Source organism: Syngnathus acus, chromosome 8 (genome assembly GCF_901709675.1).
Source record: "Syngnathus acus chromosome 8, fSynAcu1.2, whole genome shotgun sequence".
In the NCBI taxonomy this organism is placed as follows: Eukaryota; Metazoa; Chordata; class Actinopteri; order Syngnathiformes; family Syngnathidae; genus Syngnathus; species Syngnathus acus.
In genome coordinates this window covers 8,830,915-8,844,563 of record NC_051093.1, presented here as the reverse complement: position 1 = coordinate 8,844,563, position 13,649 = coordinate 8,830,915, and the positions used below count along the sequence as shown (strand labels likewise).

Below are 13,649 nucleotides of genomic sequence, written 5' to 3'. Positions count from 1 at the left end.
AAGACAAACACACAAATATTAAGACATGAGCTATATGAAAAAGTGCTCCATTATGACCGGTGCGTTCTGCAAGAAACTGCACTTTGAGTCATTGTCAGGTAACAGGATAACAGTGAGCAAGATTATGATCTGTCGCCAAAACAATTCCATTGGTTCATGCGCTAACATTAAGTCAAGTGAAAAATGATCTAAGCTTGCAAGTGGAAAAGGGACAGAGAGAGAGAGAGAGAGAGAGAGATTATTTCAGGCACTCATGCAGCACCCAAACTCTGCATCCGATACTGTCCAAATGCATTAGGGCGATGGAGCAAGAGAAGGAGGGGAGGGCGGTGGGAGGAGTTTTAGAACACAAAAGGAAGAGTGTGTATGTACCCATCTGTTTGACACAACACCATGGAGGAGGGAGGGATGGAGGGAGGGGCTGAGGGTGCAAGGGAGGTTGCGTGATGATGGGACCACGACAAGACACGCAGGTGGAAGGCTGAGTTTAGAGACTGGCTGGGTGACATCATTTGAATGTCAGCACTTATAGTAGTAGCTCCCCCCCTCCCCACCATCCATTCATGACATTAATATTTAAATGATAACAAAGAGTTGCTCTGATCCATCATTCACTGGGCTAACTTCCATTTTCAAGATGGCCGCGCACATGAAACCAGGCTTATAATTATATTCAAATATTTAAGATATTTAAATAAATTGTCAGACTGTTTCTGCTGGCTGAGTGCCTGAGTGTGATGCAACATGCAGCTGGTAGCTGCAGCTTATCACTCAGCATTTGAAAATGCCAGGAGGCTGCAGAAAACACTGAATGCTATGTGTGTCATGAGAGAAGTGGAAACTGATGAGATTACATCATATGTGAGCGTGTGTGTGTGAGGGGGGGGGGGGGGGGCAGGATTACAGGAAAGGAGGAGCCGGATGACATCATCACCAGGAGCCATCACACAACGTCCCGAGAGTTACGGAAGGTCACATTACAGGGTCAAGCTAAATTGTCATAGCAACAGATGACACGTATCAACTCAAATGGTTTTGGATTAAACCCAGAGTGAATATTAGTTTGATAATTCCTAACTATGAGGATGTATTTGCGGTCATCACTGGCCGTGTGATGGCGTCCGGCTGTCTGTCACAAAAGAAGTTGAATTATTTATAATGATGGTGTTGTAGGTTGTCTTCTGGGACCGACATGCATTATAGATCGCTCGGCAGGTGCAGCGGCAACAAATAATGTCGAACATTAGTCAAATGAGTGATGTTCGGAAACACGTACGGGAAAGTTCATTGGGTTCACACACACATGACAACGTGAGCTTTATTTAATGGCACCCTTACAAAAATAAATGTTCAATTTGACTGACAATAGCAGAGAGGATATATATATAATATATAATAAGTAATATCTCTTTGATAATGAAAAGTAAGAATTTAAAATAAATATAGATTTTTTTTCTTGCAGCTCTTGTCCTAGATCAAGATAACTAGATAACATTCCTAGTACAATATAAGAGTAGTTTTATTTTGAAAGGCACATTAAAGCTTCCAAGTTCTGTTAAGGAAAGAAGTTTCATGACATTGAAATCTTTTTCGCACAGTGCTCTCAAATGACACATTTTTGCTGAGTCACCGAATCCCACAATGGAAAATACCAAGTATGAGGGTGCATGACTGAACATGCAACTGCTGTCAATCAGTAATGGAAAGATTAAATGTGTGTATGTGAGTGTGTGTATACATGCACGGAAAGTAAAGGGTAAAGGGTAAAGCAGGGGGGTGGGCCTTCACATTTACATGTTTGCAACATACAATAGAGTGGATATTAGCACCTATATTTTCTCCACATCAACACGACTTTAAACATTTTGCAGATTTGGGGGAAAAACAGTAACTATGTCGTCGCATTTTTGCAAAAAGTTTCAAAGTAGGCCATTTTAGGAAGTTATAAAATGAACGCATATTGATGAGTGCCCCATAAGGTAACAACTAAAAATAATAATTTAACTTAAAAGCTGGTGACATGGAGAGCAGAAAGTTGATATATATGTCACACGGTCCCAATCTGACACACCACGAGCCGCCACTTCTAAAAGCTGCCTTCTATAAATACACAGAAGACTCCAGTATTGATTACACAGATTGCCATGTTAAGTGTGCAAGCTCAGCCAGTCGTGTGTTCTGACAACTATTAAACATCAGCCATATTTTCACTTCATAGTTGTATTAGAAACTGGATCATCAAGCTCATGTCAACAAAGACTGGAAATGTTCATTTTAGAATTACATTTAAATGATCATTAAATAGATGATGAATAAAGATAAGATATCTCAAATGCTTTGTGTTAATACTAAAGACAAGTTGAAACCTACTCCCCCATTCAGCAGCAAATTTGGTCTTATCTGACCAAGTCACACCTCACCATTACTTTATCACAGTTGAACACAAGCATATGAAAACCTGAAAATTTAGCCCTTCCATACTGTTCATTTTCTGTGCACATTTTATGTTCATCTGTTTGTTATTCTTATGGCTTTGCATCAGTATACATACATTTGGTAGCACCTCTGATGTTATCACTTCAAAACGTCTTAAATTTGACCCAAACAAGATGAAAATGTGCAATTAATGGGAACAAGTAAATAATAATAACTTTAAATGAGAATGACGATGATAATAATTCCTGTTCTCACGAGGATCAAGACAATCCACATCACGAGTACGACGCTACACGTGAAGTACAACGATGGGATGCAAAGTGTTACATCATCACATCGCTCGTGATGAGTGCACACATCCTTATTGTTGGAGGTCTGTATGAGATTGAGGTCAGTCGGAAGATTTAGAACACGAGCAGGGTTCCTCCTAATTGTGATATGCAAGAGAAGACTCGGGGAAAAAAAGCAACGAGCTAACAACGCAAGGTATCCTGGGAAGAGGAGGCAAGTGACGTAAGCAGATTCCCAACCTTCATCCATGCGGACGGATGGGAATCAAACCTCACCCCGCTGTCACAAAGCATTTACCTCCGAATCTTTGTTCCGAACATTGGGTACCCCAAGTTTCTGTGACCTTGACCCCGAGACTGTGCTAACGTGTCACAGTCGGTTAAACCAGAGCTTGGGTTGGTGGTGACTTTCAGCGCGGCGCACATCGTCCTCTAAAGAGACTCCATTTTAGTTTCCCGGATTTTTCGGACATCCGGAATAAAACCTCACCCGGTTAAATTTGCTTGTATTTTGTTTTTTTTAAATCCAAAGCTTTAATATATTCTTGGGATACTAAGCAATCATGATTATCATGCATTTATATTTTATTGCATGACATAACTGTAGATGACAACCATGAGGTCACCAAATCTTGACATGAAGCTTGCACAAAAGTACAAGCAACATCATTCAAAAGTTGCACATCACTTACCATTTGTCCAGATCGGCCTTGATACTGGCACAGGGAGCAGGAACCGGGGCCTCGGCTGGGGCGGCAGCGGCGGTCTCGGAGTCCGACATGTCTGTGGTGCTGCTGATGGGTAAGTGTGTCCTGCTCCTGTTCCTGTTCCTGTCCTCCAAACGTCAGCCTGGGGATCCGAGCACCACCAGTGGAGACAGAGAGAGACAGACAGTGGGAATGCAAGCAAGTAAGTGAAAGGGGAGGGCGCACGAGAGGAGGAGGGAGGGAGGGAGGTACACGTGAGATGATAGCATGGGTCAGGGTGGGAGGCTGAGCAGGGGCTTGCGGGGGGTTTAAAGGTCAGTGACGCAACCTGACATTGTGAGGAAGTTGATTGGCAAAGACTTCTGGGAGGTAACAGGTTGCAAGAGACAGGAATGGACGTTTTTAAACATCATGTCAAGGTCATCGTATGCTTTGATGGAATGTGCATTGATTGCTGTCAACCAAGCCTTTGTTGAATGGTTACTGGTTTGAGTGGACGCTGCAAAAGTGAAGCGCTTGAAAATGTGGTGGGGCGCCGTCTTGTGGTGACTTTATTTATTATAATATTTGGAAGCTTGTGGAAAAGCAAAGACAATGTTAGTCTATAATAAATGTTAACAATGGAATTTAGTGAGGACAGAATTCACTTGGGATTGGTTAGTAAGATTTAAGTGATATTATTGCCTCATTATGAATTTTGTTTTTGTGAGAACATTTCAAAAACTTTCCAAGGTCAAAGAAAAAAACTTGGGAAAAACTTTAATTTCTTGTAGAAGAAGAGGGGCGTAATATTTTTAATATTTTAAAGCAAAAAAAACAGAGTGCTTGATTAATTCCAAATTTATATGCAGTCATTCAGGTATCCCGAAAATGTATAAAATGATTATTATTAATTTAAGATTGTACTTTAGATGTAAAACTCCACATTTAAAAAATTCAGTCATAGCCCAAAGTTTCTATGACGTGGGTGAACTGGCTCTTTAAAAAGAAGAATTCTCTAGAAAGTCTTTTCTTTTTTTAACTTGTGTAATGTTATGTAACAATACCACATTTAATTGTGCCTTGCCAGCCAGAGACAGACCCAACTATGAATATTTGGAGTTTAAAAAAAAAAAAAAAAAGTAAATTTATATCACATCCATGTGTGAATGTTAGAGAAATGTGACATAGGTTTTTTAAAAAATTTTTTAGTGTTTCACCACAACCTATCTGTGATTAGCACATTGCTTCAAGGGCATCTGACTGGCAAAAATAATGCAAAAGCTCATTCATACACCATTAGCCAAAAAAAATCACACTGTGCAGTTTCTAGATGACATTAGCATCGAATGACATTCAATTCACTTTTGTACTGGATGCAATTTTGAATGAACACTCTCTACCAAACTATGAATTGACTTTTTTGTGTAACCATAGTTGACTGTATCATGATGTGTTACATTTTCATTTCCCCTCCCAGACTGCAAAGAAACAAGTTTTCGACCAAAGAGTAACTAATTACATGTTTTTTGCATGAAGTCTCTTCCTTCCACATGTACATGCGAGTCCATGTGCCAGGAAAGAACGTCATGTACTTTAGGGACCAAATGTGGCCTCACTTGAAAAATGCCAACAATGAATAACAAATAGCAAACAACTCCTACCAATATGCTGCAGCAGCCGAGTTGGGCAGTCCAAAAGTTTAAGGGTGACAATGAATCACCTTCAGATGTCAACGAGCCGGTAGCCTGCAACTTGTAGAATGATTATTTTTTTTTTTTTTCTCTTTTCGGAAGGGGGCGTGTGTTCCTCTTGGAGTGTGCATGTGTGTTTGCATTTAAAACAGGAGGTGCTGACACAAAAGGGGGGAAGGGGGATATGCTTTAGGAATTATACACCTAACGACAACAATGCAACAGAAAAAAAAAGAAAAAGAACTTTGTGTCCCTGGAGAAGACAAGGGGGATGACATCATAGCATGCTGAAGGAAAGTTTGTGACCTTTGCTTGTCTTTGAAGGATTGCAAAAAAAAAAAAAAAAAATCTAAACACTCAAGAAATACAGAATAGCATACTTTCTATCTGCGCATCGATTGCCAAAAGTGGAAAAAAAAAACTGCGGTATATAATGAACTTATGTATTTATCTTTGTTAAGTCAATCAACACAGTAAAGAATACAACGAAAAAGTCTACACACCCCTGCTGGCACACTCACCACCATTCTTGATTGATTTGTTGAAAATGTGCCTGGTTCCTCCTTTGAATTGGTATCATACTGTTTAAAATGAAAAGTCAATTGATTACAGCTATAAAGGTCAGTTGCGTCAGTTCGAATTCACCCATCAAACTAAGAATAAACGGGAAGAAAGTACGTCACAAAGTCATTGACAAACATTGCGTGCATGTTTTTATTCATCGACCTAATTGTGACCAAGAAGCTTTTTCCACTTCCGTGCCACACAAAAACGTGCAAGTCAACCTGTGGCTGTTGCATTCATTCACATCTCCTGGACTATGCTTGCATTATTAACCAGACTAACAAGTACCAAACAATTAGCACATGCTGTGGTTACTGCTACATAACCAAACAGTTGAAGCAGACAAACTATAAAATGGAAGGAAACCCGAGTCAAAGCAAAGAAGTGACGGGAAAAAGAGGAGAAATCAAAGAGCAACAGCCCAGGGAAGAAAAATGGCTCACGGAAGATGGAATGGTAGGAAACCTTTCATCACTGGTAAGAGACTCACACTTGTTTGACCTATCACATTGCTGAATTTGGTTTTAGAAAATTACGATAGAACGTATGATCATTTTCCAAATATTTCAGGACCTAAATATAAGTGAAGTCTAATTATTGGCATTTTTGCTCATTCAGTATTCTTCCACCGCAAAACACCATTTTACAATATACAAATATGAAGAAATAGTCAACTTTGAAAAATCCTTCAATAAAACAGCATAAATCATTCAAATTTGACCGCAATGCTGTACAGACTAAATACACCGTATGACAAATAAATGGTTGGAATGAATTGAGCATTCCTCTTAATGCTTGCTAGCAATATGACGCACTATTTCTATTTCAAGTGTTGTATGTGGTAGCAGTATGCAGCGGTGTCCCGGTCAGTGACCTACTGGACCGAGCCTCTCAGCACTCTGACAAACTCCACTCTCTGAGCACAACACTCACCCACGAGATAGTGAGTAGCCGCTTCGATGTGTGCCGCCCAAACAAATCCATAACTGCGCTGATCGTATCTACTCCTGCCAGGATTCTCATTTAACTCCTATAGGCCGGATGCTCATGCCCCGGCCTTCAGCGTGCCACACATCGTCATTGCAGACACCCAGTGACAAAGAGCAAGCCCTTCAAGTGTCTGTAAGGGAATTTTGCAAAACTTGCTCCACAACAGAATATAGCCAATCAATCTGTTTGCCCTTTTCAGGAGTCAGAGCTGCTCTCACTGGCTCGTTCCTTGCTCCAAGCCTGGGTGGACCCGCTGGTGGTTTTGTCCTCTTCCGCTAATACCCTGCCACACCCGGCTCAAAGCAAAATCCTCAATAAGATCCAGGAGTTGCAGGAGCATTCCAAGAACCTTGGAGATGGTCTCAACATCCTATCTGGCAAGGTGTGCATTCTTTAAATGAAAAGACATTGTTGTGAAATGTCAGCAGAACATCTTTGCTCCCACAGATGGACCCGGCAGCTCAGACCATCTCCTCGCTGCCCTACAGAGGCGGCAATGACATCGGGCAGGACAAGACATCTAAATTAATCAAATTTCAGTTTCTCTTGTCCTGCTTTCGCCGCGATTCCCACAAGATCGACAGCTTTTTGAAAGTCCTCCGATGCCGGGCAGCAAAACTGCAACCTCACTTGTGTTAAAGAGCGAAACACCACACCGGACCGGACCGGACGGCTTTGAGATTTTTCTTTTCCAAAAGCTTGTATCGTATGGCACTTCAGTCTAGCAATATGCATTATAATTTAGATGGCTTATATTATTTAATAGGGGATGATGATGTCAGGTGAAGGCATAGTTTTAAGAAGTAGTGTAAAGCTTTGGTCTGCTCATCTCATTTCTCATCATTATTTAACAATCAAATACGGTGATGTTCTAGTTTAGTCACATCTGAAACCAGATTTTCGGATTTGTTGGCTGTTTTTTACTGGCTGCAAACATTGAGATTGAATCAAATGAAATATAGGACTTCCTATCTATCTTTGGTTTTCTTTAAGTTGATCTTAGACGTCACAAATGAAATCTCACTTGGGACACACACGGTCAATGACATTCCCTAAACGCTTCTTCCCATAAACACGTTCAATTTTTCTGTCATTCTGTCTTTCTTTCTGCAACATGCCTGAATGTCTTTTGCTCACTGGTGCCTTCACCAACAAAAAAGAAACTCCGTGACGAGCAGCTCAACGATTTGTTGACGGACGACAGAGGGTTTTACAGCTGGCCAACTAAACACGTCCACGAGGTTTATCCACGCATCTACGTCGGCGATGCGTGAGTTATTAGGCCTTTAAAAAATGTTTTTGTGAAAAGTAGGTCAAGCAGCGTTCTGGTTGGCGTCGCCACCAGAGATACGCTAACTGTCCACCAGAGGGCGCCATGCTGGTTTATGGCCAGCTTGAGAAGGAATCTTATATCAAAAACTGACTTCATATTTCTTGCTGAAATACCAATACTTCAAATCGTCTTCATTTTTTAAATACATTAAATACATTGAGATGTTGCAGCCATTTTTTGTCATCATTATTGTTTTTTCGGACACCAGGAGATCACTTCGACATCAGCGTTTTCTTCCAAGAGGCAGCAGACTTTATCGAGGAAGCTCTGGCATACAAAAACGGGAGAGGTTAGTACAGAATTTGCTTATAATAGTTTGAATTGCATGTCCTTTTTAAACTAAGAAAAATGCCACTGGCAGATAATGCAAAAAATATTGAAAACCTGGCATGGAGATTTTGGGCTGATAAAAAAACAAAAAACTGTTTTTTGCACCCCAAAGTTGTACGATCATTGTCTTTGTACAAAAACATCAAATAATCGTGTTATATTTGTGTGTAAAGTAATGCTAAATGCAAAGGTCATCTTCATTAGCTTAATTGGTCTTCAATTTGACTTCATGTTTTTGCTTTTTATGACATATAACAACAAAAACAACATTAACCAGACCAATAGGCAAAGACAACTTGACACCCATCTTAGCCAACTTTGTCTCTCAGTGAGAACTCAAAACATGCCACTTCACTTCAGTAGTTCTTTGTTCATCGAATTTTGAAAAGGTCATCATTTAAGTAGTTCGTTATTAGGATTTGATTATTCAATATGTACATCATTTAACTAAGCAAAAACGATGAAAATACACACATGCAAAAGACCAGCCAATCATAACTATAAATGGGCCGGCAACCTCGCTGATCATCACTCATCTCGAGACAGAAGTCCAGACGACTCTCAAACAGCTCGGCTGATCATCGCACCTCTGTCGGGTGAGTACCGATTGAATCGGAATAAAGCTGATGCATGACTGTTTGAAGTGTCATTTCCCTTTTTGCCCGTCAGCTACTCTTCCGATCTGCAAGGATGTCTGAGACCATTAAACTGTCTGCTCTGGGTCAGCCCTTCACCTTGGGGATGCTCTATAATGCCTGCAAAGATGAATTAGTCCCAGGTACCACTCGATTCGCGTCTTCATCGGTGTGAAACCTTGATCATCGAGTATCTCACTTGTCTGTTCCGGCAGGTTTCACTCTTTGGGACAAAGCCGCTTTAGAAGGCCAGACTAGTACTTCGACTCAAAAAAGCAGTTCCTTTCAAATTACAGCCTCGGACACCATCGAATCGAGGTCTTCTATGTTGGATGTGGAAGCTTCTCTGAGTATGAGTTTTTTAGGTGGCTTGGTCGAAGTTGGAGGTTCTGCCAAGTACTTGAATAGCCAGAAGAAATTCAAGAACCAGAGCAGGGTCACTTTTCAGTATAAAGCTACCACCACCTTTAAGCAACTGTCTCTTCCTGCTCTTGGAGCGCTAACCAGCGAACAGAAAAAAATAATCGAGGATGGCAAAGCCACTCATTTGGTCACAGGTATCCTGTACGGGGCAAATGCAGTCTTTGTCTTTGACAGCGAGAAGTTGGAGGCGAGCAGTGTTCAAGATATTCAAGGTAACATGCAGGCTGTGATCAAGAAGATTCCTACATTTGTAATTGAAGGAAGTGCCCAGATAAAGCTGTCTGAAGAAGAGCAGAATCTGACCAACAAGTTCACCTGCACGTTCTTCGGGGATCTCATTCTTGAAAGAAACCCCTCCAACTTTGCCCAAGCGGTGGAGACCTACTGTGAGCTTCCGTCGCTCTTGTTGGATTTGGACAACAACGCTCCCGTGGTTGTCTGGCTGTATCCTCTGTCGGCGCTCTACGACAAAGCTGCCGTGCTGGTCAAAGACCTCAGCGTCTCACTATCGAGAAAAATTCACCAAGCTATGGAAGAAGGAAGTGAAGTGAAAATGAGATGCAACGATTGTTTGTTCAGCAGCGCCTCGCAAATGTTTCCCATCATACGAAAGAACGTGAGCAGTTTCCAAAAAATTGTCTCGTTTTACAAAGCTGCACTGCAACTGGCCATGTCCAAGAAGCTTCCTTTAATCCGCGACGGGGCAGAAGACGAGAGCTCTTTAGCAAAAGTCTTCGATGATCGTGAAAGTTCTCCATTCCGTCAAGAGCACCTTCAAACATGGTTGACCTCCAAAGAACGAGACATCAATATCATCGAGTCTTGCGTGAACATGATGATGGAAGAATCAAACGCTTACGTGGTGCGCACTAAATCAGAATTGGATCGAGTGGTCTTGTCTGGGGGTGTCACAAATGTTCTTTGCTATGTTTTCACCAACTTGGATGAGAATGACTCCTGCCTTGAGATCATGTCCAAATACTTGGACACGTTCAAACCCGGAGGAACCACCGGAATGTACACGTCCTTCCCCAAGGACGTGGTCATCCGAATGAGAGAAAATGTCCAAAAGTTCCTTAAATATGCCAAACCTCTGCGGAATTCCAGTAATGTCAAGTTTCTTATAACCGCCATGAAAATGATAAATACAAGGGATCTTCCATCTACCATTACAAAGACGGCTTTCTGGATACCGACAACTTTACAGTGCCCGCCGTCCCACCGGTAAAGACCATCACGGACAGAAATTACGTCATCTGGCGTAAGTTCATTCTTTGTTTTGTTTTTTTACTGTGACGACAAACGACAGCAACTGTACCATTTTTTTTTGTCTTTCCATCAGATGCTGTCAAACTCACCTTGGACAAAGATACCGTCAACAAAAATCTGAGTTTGTCAGAAGAGAATCAGAAGGTCACATACGGAAGCGTCAGGACGTATCCCGCTAACGACGACAGATTTATCGATCATCCCCAGGTTCTATGCAACGAGCCACTAAGTGGTCGTCATTATTGGGAAGTGGAGTGGAGGGGTCACGTTGTTGCCGTAGCGGCATACGATAAGACTCCCAGGAAGAATGTGAAATTTTTTATTCTAAAATTTTCTGATATGGCGAATAATTGGGGAATGCATGCGAGCGATCAATTTGAATTGAAGGTTGCAATTGGGTTTGGGGAAATTACTCTTTGGAACGCTTCTACTGCTGGCATGCTCAAGCTTGGAGTGTTTCTTGACTACCCTGGGGGCACCTTGTCCTTCTATGGTGTCAATGGAAAGAAACTGAAACATCTGTATACTTTTGAACATGATTTCGAGGCACCACTCTACCCGGGTTTTGCCGTTCTTGACAAACAAAGTTATGCCCGATTGACGTATTAGCACACGAAATCTATTTCGCTTCGCACGGCAAGGCTTCACCATTGAAGGTGTTTTAAACGCAGTTATTTGTTGTTGAGTATTGGCACTTGGTTAATAAGACATTGATTGCTTTTTTTGGTTCATCCTCATAACACTCAAGTTTGCAGTCAAATCATTTGGGCGAGGAAAAATGCCAAGAATGTGAAGAAATTACGGATGTGATTCGATTCAAACTTATTTCGATTTCAATACATGAATTTTTGGAAAAAGAAGAACCTTCAGATTATATTCAATTGTACTTTTTGCGGATTGTCTTATTGTGGTTTTGGCTCGGAACATGTGTTCCATTTAGTTAACAGCTAATGAATGCTTTGCTTGATGAGCGGCCTTGGCAAATCACACCATGGGTTCTGTATGATGTAACTTCGTTGTCAATACATTTTTCAGTTCACATGGACAATAAAAATGCTTTTTGATCGCACTATTGTGTCTCTCACAAGTGAATTGAAAGTGGATGATAACAACAAACAGACTTTATGAAAAAAATAATAAAATATATAGTATATTAAAATATAATATAGAATAAAATATCGCATTAATAGATATATATGAATAATAAAACAATATAAGAATATATATAATCAGATAAAAAAAAAAATATTATTCACCACTCATTCATCATTCACCACTGCCGTCATCCTTTGACAAAAATCTCATCAATGTTTCATAATTGAACAAGGACCTACTATTTGTAGAAGTGCCTTAAATTTGCATTCTCGGGCTTTGACGTATTGCTATTCTTCCCTAGGTCGAGTATACGTGCATTGCAGGGAAGGCTACAGTCGTTCCCCCACCTTAGTCATGGCCTACCTGATGCTTCGCCAGAAAATGGACGTCCACAGCGCTCTCGCAACAGTGAGAGAGAGAAGAGAGATCGGCCCTAACGATGGCTTCCTTTACCAACTCTGCCGACTAAACCAGACGCTGGCCGCTGAGGGAATGCTCTGGAACAAATGAAGCAGAAACAAAAGCTGGCAACAAAGTACGCTTAATCACATTCTTGAAATATTGACATATTTTGCAGAATATATATATATATATATTTAAATAACATGAAATATAAATTATGATTTTGTAAGTACAGAATAATATTTGACCTCACTTGTGTAACTCAATTGGTTAATGATCGAGTTATCCTGTAGAGGTCACAAATGATCCACTTTTTCCCCATTGGACCTGTGTGAAGACAAGTAGCAGAAAAGAACATGTTCCACTGAGATCATTTTGCTGCATGTCTCATAGTCCTCTTTCGGGTTTATTTACAAGCGGAGCCAAATGCTTTTGCCACCTGGAAGTACATACACGTGACGTCATGCTCTAATGTCCTATTGTGCACTAATGAGTGTGTGCTGACAATGTTTTGTAAACCATTGTGTGCCTTTCAGTGATCTTTGAGGTCTTCTGTATGTTTGGACTAATGGATTATTTGATGGACAATAAAGTTGAAATGGAATATTACGCAGGTACGCATCCATATTGATTGGGCACCAAATTCCTAGTGCCATTGTGGATTTGTAAAATCTATATCGTTAAGTACGTTTGAGAAGACTCTTGCTATTTCATGACAGCTCCCGCAGAGGGCATAAATAGACCACAGTTTCCTCTCTGTGAATCCTGCACAAGTAGCAGAATAGAACATGTTCCATTCATATTGTCACCATGTTTCTGGATGAAAAGCCTCATCATTTACCACGGTGATTGGTAAAAAGTGAGAAATCCCGTCCATTCATCCATCCTCTGCTATCATTAGAGTCATTGAGAAACTGAATTTAGCACGACATAGTGTGCACCCCCAAATGTAGACAGACAACGATTTAAAATACCTCTGATCAAATAATGAGCAGAATTAATAGTTCTGAGGTTTCCAGTAGAGGTTCGATTTGGACCGAATGTTATTGCATGTTGTTTAATCTCCCATGGTGCTCACAACCGAGTACAAAGATTATTTCCCAGGATTACGGTTTGTTTGCATATGTATCAAATCCATTACATTTATTATATCCAGCCTGCTTGAGAGAAGCCCAAAAACTAAATCAGATGTGTCTGGTCACGTGTGCGTACCAAGCCTCTGTTTGCTATTTATCATTTGCCATGATGTCAATATTTATCCCTGTGGGGCTTTAGTTGATGTCAGTCTGACAAAGGTCTGAAAATATGTTCCTGCTCTGTACTGTACTGCTCATGCTGTGGGAATTTAAACTGGGATACATTCACATACACTAATTCAGGGTATTGTTTTGAAAGTTAACAAGAGGAGGGAGGGAGGTAGGACAGGTTCTGGAACCTCCAGGAAATGAAATCCCTGCAGGGCTGCAAATGAAGGTGTGTTAGTGTATAGGCGTACATTCCAA

The 13,649-nt window shown here is 40.8% G+C and overlaps 3 protein-coding genes across 3 annotated transcripts; all 3 read left to right on the top strand.

Moving 5' to 3' along the window:
- The first annotated feature begins 5,977 nt into the window (after nt 1-5,977).
- prl (prolactin) lies at nt 5,978-7,631 on the top strand. The gene is made up of 5 exons (XM_037256089.1): nt 5,978-6,147; nt 6,501-6,613; nt 6,685-6,792; nt 6,860-7,042; nt 7,108-7,631. Exons 1-5 carry the CDS (start codon nt 6,105-6,107, stop codon nt 7,297-7,299), a joined length of 639 nt encoding a protein of 212 aa, XP_037111984.1. The 5' UTR covers nt 5,978-6,104; the 3' UTR covers nt 7,300-7,631.
- Nucleotides 7,632-7,706: 75 nt separating this feature from the next.
- On the top strand, nt 7,707-12,960 carry LOC119126221 (dual specificity protein phosphatase 3-like; the record flags this gene model as incomplete). Its single annotated transcript, XM_037257356.1, has 3 exons — nt 7,707-7,932; nt 8,205-8,282; nt 12,047-12,960. Coding segments are annotated over 3 exons (513 nt in total), but the record flags the coding sequence as incomplete, so codon positions are not given.
- Nucleotides 8,792-11,716, top strand: LOC119125417 (neoverrucotoxin subunit alpha-like). Its single transcript, XM_037255927.1, is given in 6 exon segments — nt 8,792-8,912; nt 8,986-9,101; nt 9,174-10,511; nt 10,514-10,642; nt 10,724-10,828; nt 11,261-11,716. Coding segments are annotated over 5 exon segments (1,704 nt in total). The 5' UTR covers nt 8,792-8,912; nt 8,986-9,013; the 3' UTR covers nt 11,305-11,716.
- Nucleotides 12,961-13,649: the final 689 nt, after the last annotated feature.

What these genes read in the sequence shown, in the direction of transcription:
- prl (XM_037256089.1), top strand. Translation starts at nt 6,105, where the DNA reads ATGGCTCACGGAAGATGGAATGGTAGGAAACCTTTCATCACTG. An exon ending in TAGGAAACCTTTCATCACTG is followed by an intron (nt 6,148 to 6,500) that starts GTAAGAGACTCA and finishes TTCTATTTCAAG; the next exon opens with TGTTGTATGTGGTAGCAGTA. An exon ending in CAACACTCACCCACGAGATA is followed by an intron (nt 6,614 to 6,684) that starts GTGAGTAGCCGC and finishes TACTCCTGCCAG; the next exon opens with GATTCTCATTTAACTCCTAT.